This window comes from Lycium barbarum, chromosome 2, assembly GCF_019175385.1.
Source record: "Lycium barbarum isolate Lr01 chromosome 2, ASM1917538v2, whole genome shotgun sequence".
Classification (NCBI taxonomy): Eukaryota; Viridiplantae; Streptophyta; class Magnoliopsida; order Solanales; family Solanaceae; genus Lycium; species Lycium barbarum.
The window spans coordinates 151362721-151375288 of record NC_083338.1 but is presented as its reverse complement, the minus strand read 5'-3'; the positions used below and the strand labels follow the sequence as shown (position 1 = coordinate 151375288).

Genomic DNA, 12568 nt, shown 5'->3' with positions numbered 1-12568 from the left:
ATTGGGTTGATGACAATTGAGTTATGCAAAAAAGAATTATAGCTTTTTTATATGATGAAGGAAAAGGTCGTCACGATGAAAAAATTTTAGCGGATTCAAAGTCTCCTATTATGAGATTTTTTAACATTTATAGAAAAACACTTTGTATTACTTTAGATAATGCTTCGAATAATACAAAGGCGATTGGTCTTTTAAAAAGAGAACTAAACCCTCCGCTAAGAAATATTTTTCATGTAAGATGTAGTTGTCACATTTTAAACTTAATTGTTAAAGATGGTCTTGTGCGTTTTGACGATTCTATTCAAAAAGTTAGAGATGCGGTTGCGTTTCTTTTTTGTAATGCTAATAGGGGAAGAATTAGAGATTTTAATAATGCTTGTGTGGAAAATAACCTTAGACCTAGGAAAATTCAAGTAGAAATTGAGATTAGATGAAACTACACTTACATTATGCTACAACAAGCATATGAGTATAGGATTCCCATACAACAAGTTCACAACAAATATAATATTAATAGTGATGATTGGTTAAATTTTACGGATTGAGAAGATGTTAAGGAATATGTTGAACTCTTAGAAATTTTTTATAATCCAACTCTTGCTTTTTCTAAACAATTCTATCCCACGGTAACCGGAATTTTAACCTACTTAGCGGAAATAGCTAGAATTTTACAAGAGTATAAATATAAACCCGGTTATCAAGCGGCTATTTTTGATATGACAACAAAATTTAAGAAGTATTTTTTTCCCATCCCAACTTTATTTATATTGAGTTCTCTTTTAAATCCTTGTTTAAAAGTGTCTTATACTAAAGCATTGGTTGGTCAAATTTATACATTTTTAGAAATTGAAGAGGGAGTTCAACTATCTTTAGCTGAAGTCGAAACTGCTATTGATGACGAGTTTAGAAAAGTTTTTACTCATTATTCTAATTTGGAAGAACATGCTACACCCGTTGCTCCACGCCCTACTACTTCTCAAAGTAGCAAAAAGGGCTTGTCGGGTTTAAAAGTTTTACATTCATATCCAACTCCTTCTTGTAATGCAAACTTTGATGAATATCACTTTTATTTGATGCAGCCAAATGTGGATATCAAGGAACTAGATGAGTTGGACGTCTTAGCATTGTGGAAGAAATACAAGGAAAGTCATCTGATACTCTCAAGAATGGCTCGAGATATCCTTACGGTTCAAGTATCAACCGTGGCTTCGGAGAGTGCATTTAACCAAGGAAGACAACAAATTGGAGACCATAGACACTCATTATCTGGCTTTAGCTTGCAAGTACTAGTATGCATTCGCGATTGGATTAGATCGGAGCGACGCAACCAAAACTTAGAAGCGGAGGAAGGCGAAGAGGAAGAGATTGAAGATTTGATAGCAAGTGGACCGGACCAAATGGAAGACTTTGAAGATATCTCCATGACCGAATATGATATGGGGGGAATTAACCAAATGATTGAGAATTGGTGATTTTATTATTCTACTATTTCTTTGCAACTCATGTATTATTTGCAAGTTAAAAAAAACTACAACTTGCAAATAAATGTTATCCAAGAATGAATAAAATATATGGCTCATTGAGCTTTCTTCTGTTTACTTGTATTCATATTTTTACTTATATTAAGTTAGGAATATACCTAAAATATACTAAGAATATACTTATAATATATATCTACTTAAATTAAAAACTAGAAAGTTATATACTTGAAAAATAACTAAAATATACTAAGAATATATATATATACACACACGTATATACGAATTTATAAACTTAGAAAAAAATTAAGTTATAAATATAAGTTATAAGTATATATAGTATACTTAAACATATATATATATATACATACATACACGTATATGTTGTATTGCTGACTTGTTGTTAGCCTGTTAGTCAGTAAATATATAAACTTTACTTATAAACTTATATAACATATGTAAATATACCTACAATATACTAATAAATACTATAATATATATACTATACAAAAAAAAAAGGGTTTGGACGTGTTTGAACCGGATCGGTTCCGGTTTCGGGTTTTTAACCGGTAAACCGGAACCGGTGACCTGTTCTGGTTTTTAGACCGGAAACCAGCCGGTTTTATAACCGGTTACCGGTCCGGTTCCGGTCAAACCTGTTAACACCTTTAGGCCAAACTGCCCTGATACACTTTTAACAAGCTGCGATTAGCCGGCTCGGGTCAAGTCTGCGTATGGACTTTGTTCAACACACCTAATAATTTCCCACATAACTAAGTTTAACATGGCTAATCGCCAATCATGAATTAATTTGGAGAGTAACTATGTGACATTCACATCAACCGAGTATTTATGGCTACGAAAGTCCACTGACTTCTTTTTTGTGCATGTGTCTTCAAAGTGACAGGTAAAGGAAGAAAATAGCCCGTAGACGGCCCAAGAATATCATGTCGTAATCTCCATATTCTTCTTGTTGAACCATTTTCTCTTATACCAGTTGTTGAGCTAAAACAAGCTCAAAGATACACTTAATATGACGTGATATTGTTCATTTTAGGTCAAGCCAGCACAATTTTCTTCAAAATGTCTCACACGATTAAGAACATTCAACAACTTATAAGTAACTTTTTTTTCTCTTCTACTTTTCATTTGAGACTAGGGGTGCTTATCGGTTGGTTTGGTTTGGTTTTTGAATTACGAGTTTGGTTTCTTGATTTGTAAATATGTTAAACCAAAATCAAACCGTTAAGATAATCGTTATCGGTTTTCAGTTTATTAGTTTTTGGTCCTTAACGGTTTGGTTTTCGGTTTAACCAATAAGAAAATACTTCTCTAATTTTTTTTATTTTTTTTTTGCTTTCTCTTGTTTTCATATGTTCACACATACACTGCCTTCATGCATAAAGTCTACACAAATTACAAGATAAAAACTATAAAATGCACTATAGCAATCTTTTAAAAACAAGTTTAGAGTCCATAAACGAGGCCAACCCTATCTGTTCATTTGAGAGTGGGAGAGAGGCAGAGACAGAGAGGCATCACAAGCCCTAGTTTCGTATGAGAATTGAGACTTTGATTGAATAAGCGTGTCTGCGATAAGTAATTTAGAAATAGAATTGTATTTAAAAATTGAAATTTAAAGCCACTAATATATAATTAGGGATAAAAAAGTAATTTTAATATAAGCTTATTGGGTTATCGGTTTAACCATTAACTAAATCCTTAAACTGGATACCGAACCGATAGCCCAATAAAAAAATTACAAAAGCGTTAACCCAAATACCCGATATCGATAAACCAATAGCATTTTTATTGGTTCGGTTTATCGATTAAACCAGATTTTGTACACGGCCTATTTGAGACCTTATTCACAAGGTCCAACAAAAATGTCACATTACCTGATTTTTTATTTTTTTTGGTTTGAGATGTCAAATATTTTAAAATAAATTTAGTTTACAAGTATTACCGTAGGTGTAGATATTTTACAAGTGTCATGTACATACCAGTAAAACAGTAATACTAGTAATTAATGACTGTCCTTGGGAACTATAATAGATTCTGTGTTCAACATTAATTACTTAAGCATTGAATTAGAAGTAAATTAAAGTTGCTGCTCATTGCTCATCTGTCATCCAGTCGTTAAGAAGATGCTCTAGCATAAAAAAAAAGTTACTCATCTGTAAAGTCTTACCTTTTTCTGACCTTGTGTTAAAGTTTAAAGCATGAATATCTTGTGAGCTTCTAAAGTGAAATTAATAATGATGAGTAGTGAAGGAACCTTCGCCCCCCCCCCCCCCCACCGCCCCTTTCAAAGCCCCACCCACAACTATTACAGTTGGGCCAGTGACTATTTCCCCCCATATATTTCTGTTATTGAGGATTCTAATACTTGGGGACTGGGGTATTTAGTTCATACAGTACCAAATCATTTCGTATTTTTTGCTGACCTTAACAGAGCTCAATCATAAATTGGTGGACTCCATGTGTTTCGAAAAAAAGATTTGAATTAGAATTATTTTGATCCGTCTAATTCTGTCCATCTAAAATTTAGGTTAATATGTAGCACAAAATAATTCATAATACGACTTTTAGCTGGAATACATCTTTAAAATGTATAATCTTCATTAAAGTGTATTTTATTTAAAGAACATGAGAAAATGACAAAAATAGAAAGAAAAAAACAAAAATGGGAATGGGTTTGATAGGGGAAGATGATATTTTGGTATGAGAAATTAATGAGAAGCAATACAACTGGAAGAAAGCTAGCGAACGGATGGAAATGTGGGACTGGAAATTTTTAAGAGTCACGCAACAAATATCTATGCCCTTCACTATTCCTATAATAGTTCATTCACTCTATGTAATTAATGTCCCAAAATGCACAACGCCTAGTTCAGCCAGAAATTCAAATAAGAGAATTTAAAAATCAGAAATTCTTATCATTTTTGCCATATTACATACAGAGTAGTACAATTTTCAACGAAGCACCCCTCTGTCTCCGCCCCCTGAATAAAGCATAGCTATAACCAATAAGGTTTATGGTGGAGTAAGAAATACTCTTTTATTCTTTAATCTGTAGAGGTTTCGATTTAAAGCCCTGAGTATAGTATCGTTTTTGTTAAAGCGTTGTTGCTTTTCAGTATGATTTCTTTTTTGTGTGACTTCATATATAATTGGGACGTAAAACGAGTACCGGATGTAAATAAAAAGGTATAACTACAACTCGCCACCCGTTCAACAGCTCACATCCCATGCAAAAGGCAATTGATGAGTAGTTTAAAAGAAAGTCAGCTTTGGAAAAAAGTTTAAACCAATTGATTTTTTCACACACACAGAGGAAAGTTAAGGGCTGGCATCTACCCTACCATCCCTTCCTCCAAAAAAGCTACCTAATCAAAACTCAAAAGTCATGATAGGGAATCAATTTTTAGTTTCACTTTCACTTTCACTATGCACGGGCCTAGGGCTTGTTTGGTTGAAAATCACTTAGAACCTGGTTTTAATTTTAGAAGAAGTTTGAAAAGTTTTTTAAACCAATCAGGCTTAGTGACCATTTGGTTCACATGTAGCCCAATGATTTGCAACTTACAACCAAAAAAGCCTTTATGTGACCATTTGGTTCACATGTAGCCCAATACAAAACTTATAATGCATATAATTAAACGTGATACATTTTATGTAATTAATTTATCTACGTTGTGTACGCTTAAGAACACACATAAATTTTTTCAAAAATTGAACTAAAAGTGTCTAATAGAAACACTTATTATATGTTTAAGTGCTTAATTAAATAAATCGTAATTCAAGTGTCTACGTGAAATTTACTGATAAATTTAAGAGATCGTCAATGCATTTGGCGAATTAATATAAGTGAATTATTTACTCTACAAATTCTCACATAATTCAAATTATATTAAACCATTAATCAATTAATTGGTGACAAATGTTTTACTAGATTTAATTATTCTTGTACCATCAATCAAACGACCCTATCAAAATTGAATATTATACTAGTGATGCTTTTCTTCCCCCATCTTTTCCTAGACTTTTCTTCCCCTATCTTTTCCTAAACTTTTCTTCCCCATTCATAGTGGAGTATTACACACTACTATTTGTTGATTTTTTCTCTCTAAAATCTGAACGTATGTGAAAAGAATTGATCTAAGTTGAAATGCAATGGCCAATATTTATCACTTGATTTCAAATTTGCAATGAACTCATCTTTCATTATGATATTATGTCATCTTCGGTTCCACCAAAACAATTGCCAGATACTCTCTGTTTTCGAGTTTTCGACACCAAATTTCTTCTGTTTTTATTCCCCCAGCCCCACGCTACCACCCCTTTAACTATCTTTATCATCAAATGTGATTGCACACCTACTTCTCTAAAAAAGAGGCTTCATGAAAACTCCAGAAGTAATATAGGAGTAGTACGCTAGTAGAGGCAAATAAATATCTTACTGAATTTTAAACAAAATTTTTATGATAAAACCTATTAAATTCTACGAGATAATATCTCAGATAGTCACACAACTAAAATAATTCACTCAAAAAGTAATTTAAATTTGTTTTTTAACCCAAATATCACTCAATTATTAATATTTCATTTAAAAAATTAAATTAAGTAAGTTTATGAGTAAATTACCCGTAACTAGAGGTCTAGCTCCACTCTGCACGTCAGTAATAACGTAGCCACCTTAAATGGGTGTGTTAATTGATACTTCTTCACTGACGAATTACCATTTTAAATAGGTACAAATTTTTTTAATTTATATACTCCATGTTAATTTTTCTTCAATTCTTCGTGTATTTAATTATTTATAATTTCATTCCTCAGTAAAAATGCTAATTATGCCCCTGCATTCTAGCCTCCATCTCTAGAATCTTGAACAATTGTGCTAAATTGGAAATGAAAAATATGAACAAGAAGGCAAAAGATAAGAAACTGTACTTGATTGAATTAAGCTGTTCTCATAACAACACCCACCACCCAAAATTCAGAATTAAATAAAAAGAAAAGAAGAAAAGAACCAAAAATTAAACAGTACCCATCATCTCAATCTATATGAAATGCATACTACTCCTATAAGATAAGAAAAAAATTAGATGTTTACAGCAGAGATTGCTGTAATTAATTTCTTCAACATGGGTTACTTTCAGGAGGATTAAAGAACTCAGGCTCGAGCTTTGTTCTACAAATAGGACAAACAGGATTTTTGGAAAGCCAAGTATCAGCACATTCTAGGTGAAATCCATGGTTACAACCAGGAACAACTCTAGCAAATTGCTCACTTTCAATTTCATCCAAACACACCGCACAGTCATTGCTCATTACCAATTCTTTCCCTGTGATTTTTGGAAGTTTATCCAATTGAGCCGCGGATAGGCCCAATTCTTGATTGGGCTTCACCGGATCAGTCTGGTGATTGCTCTGGTATGCTGCCGCGTACCAGAGCAAACATATGTAGACTAAGAAAACCGCGCTCATTCCAACGCATGGAAGGAAGAGCGCGAGAAAAACAGAGACAAGCATTGTTGATTTTTTTTAAGAAGGTGGTTGTCGTCCTAGGTGTTTGGTACGGTAATATTCACAGTTTATTGTCAAAAAATGTGATTTACGAGAAAAATTTGTGAAATTTAAGGAGGGTGGTGGAGGTGGTGGCGACGGCGAAGAAGAGAAAGAATTAAAGAATTGAGTAGTAATTGGCACACCATGCTGCAGGGGAAAGATTCATGAGGAAAGATGAGGTATTTATACACCGGGAAAAAAGGCAGTGTTTGAGTGAAATGAAAGTTTTGTTTGTTAAAATTAATAAATGAGGTTAACACCTGGGGCCGACCTGGGAATGAATATGGGCTGAAGAAGAAGTGACGTGTAAGAAGAAGAGAGGGAACGGCTGTTTGCATTGGGAAAACAAAGAAGAAAAAAAGGGGATATAATTTGGAATTTATAAGGGACTGTTTGGCGATAGATAATTTTCACTATTTTCCGGAATTATGTTTGGACATAGAGTTGTTATAATTTTTTGGAATTTTACTTCAAGTTGAATTCTAGAACATTCCGGGATCCAATAAACTCCCAAATACATGTTTTCATATTTTTTCACTCCGAATAACTCACAAAAATTTAATATATCCAAGTTGATTCATATTCAAAATAACTTTAATTTCCAAAAAAAGAAAAAAAAAAAAAAAAACAAGTTTCACATTTTTTTGCCCAAATACCCACTAAGGCTCGTTTGACGATAGATTTTGATTCTAAAATTTTAATTTTTTTTAAAGAATAACTGTCATTTAGATCGAGCAATTATATCAAACTTTTAACTTAAAATATAGATTTGAAGTTCGAAGGCAAAAGGGTCAAAAATGTCCCTTTACTTTGAAAAAAGGGCTAAAAATATCCTCCAAACTAATTTTGGTTCAAAAATACTCCTCCCGTCATTAAAGTTTTCAAATATACCTCTGTCTTAGCGGAAATTCGCAACATAATCCGATTTCATTTTTAAACCTGCTCCATTTATAACCTACCCAACTACATAAAAAATCCATATGCGACCAACTTGTTCTCCAATCCTACATCTGGAGCCATTAGGCACAGAAGCGGGCAACCCATGTGCGTTTTTTATTTAGTTGGGTCGGTTTTAAAAATAAAATCGGGTTATGTTGCGGATTTCCATTAAGACAAGGGTATATATGAAAACTTTAATGACGAAAGGGGTATTTTTTATCCAAATTTAGTTCGGAAGATATTTTTAGCCCTTTTCCGAAAGTAGATGGGCATCTTTGACCCTTTTCCCTTATATTAAACCACAAAGTTTAATGTCAATAGTTAAAAATTAAAGGTAGTATACATATATATAAATCACCTCATCTCGAGTCATCATCATAATTAGTTGATAAATGCAAAACTATATTGCATTAATTTGCTTGATATGAACATGGAGTAGGACTAAGTATCTATATATAATATAAAGCTAGGCATAGACAAGGTGATGTGGCACCTCTCTATGACCTCTATTGGTATTTATCTTTTTTGTCAATTTTTTGACCTTTTTTCTTATATTTCTCTCAAACTATATGCTGAAAAATACACTCACCCTATAAGATGTCAATAAATGTCTACACTAATTGCTCAATAAAAAGGGATAAACGTTGAAGACTTTCAGTGTTCAACGGTCACAAAAACAAACTGTCTCCTTCAGTACTTTTTTTTTTTGGGCAAACGGTCTCCTTTATTCCCCCCCCCCCCCCCCCTCCCCCATTTTTCTTCCTCTTCTTTTGTAAGTGCTTTATTAATGATAAAATATGTTATAGGTTAAGAAAATTCAACAGGCACTATTCTATATCCTCCATTAACTCTCTTTATTTTATTAAATGTGCTATGATTTAAAAAACTTTAAAATCATTCTTTAATTCTCTTAATCATGCTGAATTCCAACAGTTTACCCTCATTCTTAACTCTACAATTTCATTATTACCCGTGTAATATGTAACATCCCCAAGACCAGAATTTTTGCTTCTATTTCCTTTTTGTTTTTACTATCTTGTGGGTATTGTTTTGCATAAAATTTTGCAGGATTGAGATGGGTTCATCTCACTGAAAAAGCTCAAGCTAGCAGCAATGTCTAGCCTCTTTTTTATTTTTTTGGGTAAGCTTTATTTTTATTTGTTGTTAGAGATTCAAATTTATTCTTGGGTACATTATACTTCCACACTACTGCTCATTATGCTTAATAGTCTAAAACCTGTCAACTTTCCTATTTCAAAAAACCATCTTCACGTGAGGATGAGTCTAAAGACATCGTTCATATAAGGATGAAACTCTATTTTTAGTTTCACATAGGACCATAATTTATCAGTTTCTTTATTGTTTATAGTCTTCAGTTTACTCCATGCAAACTAATTGTTATAGCATTAAATTATTGGTTTGTATATTCTAGGTAAATTTCTTTGATCAGTGTACTCTACTGTTAAACCAACACCGACTTTTAGGTAAAAAACTTTACTGCTGAATTAATTAGTGAGCTCTATACCGTTTTCGCCTAAAAACCTTTAATGTATATCATAAGATTTAGTGGAAAGTAAATAAAAAATTATTTATTATGTCTCTCTTATTTACTTTTTTTTATTGTGTTTGGCATTAACTCAATGCTAAAATCCTAAAATTGTCAAAGTTTGTCTTAAGTCTACATTTGTGAGATGATTCTTCTTCTTTCTTCCCAGATTAGATTGTGTCGGATATTTTTCCTTTTTTTTCTTTATGAGTTTCGTGAGTAGGAAAGAGGGAGAAATGAGAGAAAAGAAAAAAATATAAAACAAAAAAACAATGAGACAAAAGAGGGAGAAGAAATAAAAGGTAGAGGCTAGGAAGAAGCAATGGCTATACTTTTTTGATTACATCACATTTTGCAGTTTTGTCCTCTTAATTTATCCAAAAGATTAAAATTTTGGTTATTCTTTATTCTTATATTTAAGATGTTTTCGCAGTAATTGTTAAAATTCTCTCATTTTTTTTATTTATGTTCTTTGAAAAATACCATCCTTATTACTCACACCTCTTTATTTTTCACTTTTAATAATGTTCATAACTCCCATGATTTTCAGGTCCATAAATGCCGAATAATTAGTTTAGAAGTTTAAGACATGCATGACCTTATCGTATTCCTTTAGATTGGTCTATATAATTTCTTATGTTTTATTTTATGAGACTCCTATCAAATTAAAAGGTTGTCCTTTTCATTCCATGTGAATTCTAAACGTCTAGAGCATATATTTTTCTTTATCTATGGAATCAAACTATTAAGTGGTGGGTATTTCAAGACATACAGTAACGGCTAAGTCTGAACAATTCTTTTGTTTTGTATTTTTTATTTTACACTTTTATATATAAGGAGCAACTCTCAAAAAATATTTAAAACTCCTAACTTTATATGTAGATATTAAATGTATATTAAAAATAACATTATCATTATTATATAAAAAGAACATATATTCTCTAAAAACTTCAACTTTTAAGAAATCAAAGAAATAATTGATTAAGAAAGATAGTCAATTGTACAATTTTTCGTGGACAACTTCTAACATGTAATATTGCTTGAAGTATGAAAATTGTCACCATATTATATATAGTAAATTATTGATATTTTTATGATCGCGCGAAGCGCGGATAAATTCACTAGTTTACCAACTAATAGGCGGATGCAACTGTCCATCTGAATTTCTGCTTGGTTGTCTGCCTTATTCTTCCTTCTTTTTAGGGAACAAACGTAGGTTTAAATTGAAGAGTTAATTTGACTGTACCTATAATTTTCGACTCAAGCTATACATATGATTAAATTATTTCTAGAAAATAGTATTTGCTGTCACAAAGCTGTTATAGGCACAATGTTATTACTCATTCCTCCTACTTTTTGTTTTCATAACAATATTATTAGTACTGATTCACCATTAAATTAGTAGGCGTTTGAATATGAATCAGTTGATATTTGAGAAAAATTGCATTTGAAATTTAGTTGAGAAAAGGGAAATGGTTTAAATATACCCATCTACTTTAGTTTAATGATCAAATATACCCTCCGTTAGTCAAACTAGATAAATATCCCCCTTCCGTTAGTCAAAGTAGATAAATATACTCCTTCCGTTAAGAAAGTAAACAAATATACCCCTCAGTTGACAAAATCCCCAATTCCACTATTAATTACCCGATTTAACTTTAAAAAACTCATGCCCCACCCGCAAATTAAATTCTTTCCACTAAATATATCCACCACCACTACAATTGACCCAACACAACAACCACCACCACTTCCACCACCACCGCTACCACTGAATGTGTAAAATGAGAACAGCCATTTGTTTGAGAGTTGAATTAAAATACATTCAAAATAGAGTTATTCTCCTTTAAAATCTAAAAAGAATGTATAGAAAACCAGTCACAATAAAGAAGAAAGAATCTATCAACCCCAAATTGACTAAATCGAATTGCTTGAGATTCTTGTGTAATATACTCCTCTCTCTTTCTTTTACCTTTTTCTGTTTTTTCTTTAATCTTTTTATTTTTATTTTTTACTTTCTTGTCTGTTTCCAGGAAAAACGTCATGACTTCTTTTCATGTTTTCTTTAACTTTTCAATAACTAAGGTCCAAGGTTGATAAAAAAAATGAAATTGAAGGAAAAATAGTAGTAGAGAAGCTTACCATTGTTGTCGGAACTGTTTAAGGGGTAAGGGGGAAGGGGGAGTGCTAAACAGTGGTGGCGGTGGTGGTGGAAGGGGTGTTGATTGTTGTGTTGGGTCGGTTGTAGTGGTGGTGGGTATATTTGGGTGGAAAGAATTTAATTTGCAGGTCGGGGCGGGTCAGACATGAATTTTTTTAAGTTAAACCGGGTAATTAATGGTGGAATTGGGGATTTTGTCAACTGAGGGGTATATTTGTTTACTTTCTTAACAGAAGGGGTATATTTATCTACTTTGACTAACGGAAGGGGTATTTTTATCTACTTTGACTAACGGAGGGTATATTTAATCATTAAAAATTTGTAGTTGGATGTTAAAATTGTGTTTGGACATAGAAATATAATTAAAAAAATTATGGGTAAAATCTTGAATACCTCTTAAAATCTATTTTTCGAACTTAATATAAACATATTCGGGAAAGTATTCACTTTATTCGGGTTAACATTGAAGACAAACTATTCCCCAAAAAAAAAACATTGAAGACAAACTTAAGTTATTGTTTAATAAATATCACAACTACAATACAGAAATTATTAATTTATACAGTAAATCACTCAATCATTAGTGAAGTGATTCTGCATAATGTAACACATAGGGGTCGTTTGGTTTAAGGTATAACATGGATTATACCGGTACTAATTTTTATATCACGTTTGGTATAAGGTATAGATTTATCCCGGAATTATTTTATACCTTGTACCAAACGTGGTATAAAAATTAGTGCTGGAATAACTCAACTTATACCTTCTTAACCCACTTATACTGGTATTATTTTATACCATCTTTCAGATGGTATAAAATAATACCAACAGATGGTATAAATTAGTCCCGGGATTGTAATCCCGGGACTATTT

General features: G+C 32.1%; 1 protein-coding gene across 1 annotated transcript; it reads right to left on the bottom strand.

Annotated features, from left to right (window-relative positions):
• Window positions 1-6416: 6416 nt before the first annotated feature.
• Window positions 6417-7356, bottom strand: LOC132628147 (E3 ubiquitin-protein ligase ATL23). The gene has a single exon (XM_060343884.1). It carries the CDS (start codon window positions 7011-7013, stop codon window positions 6621-6623), a length of 393 nt encoding a protein of 130 aa, XP_060199867.1. The 5' UTR covers window positions 7014-7356; the 3' UTR covers window positions 6417-6620.
• Window positions 7357-12568: the final 5212 nt, after the last annotated feature.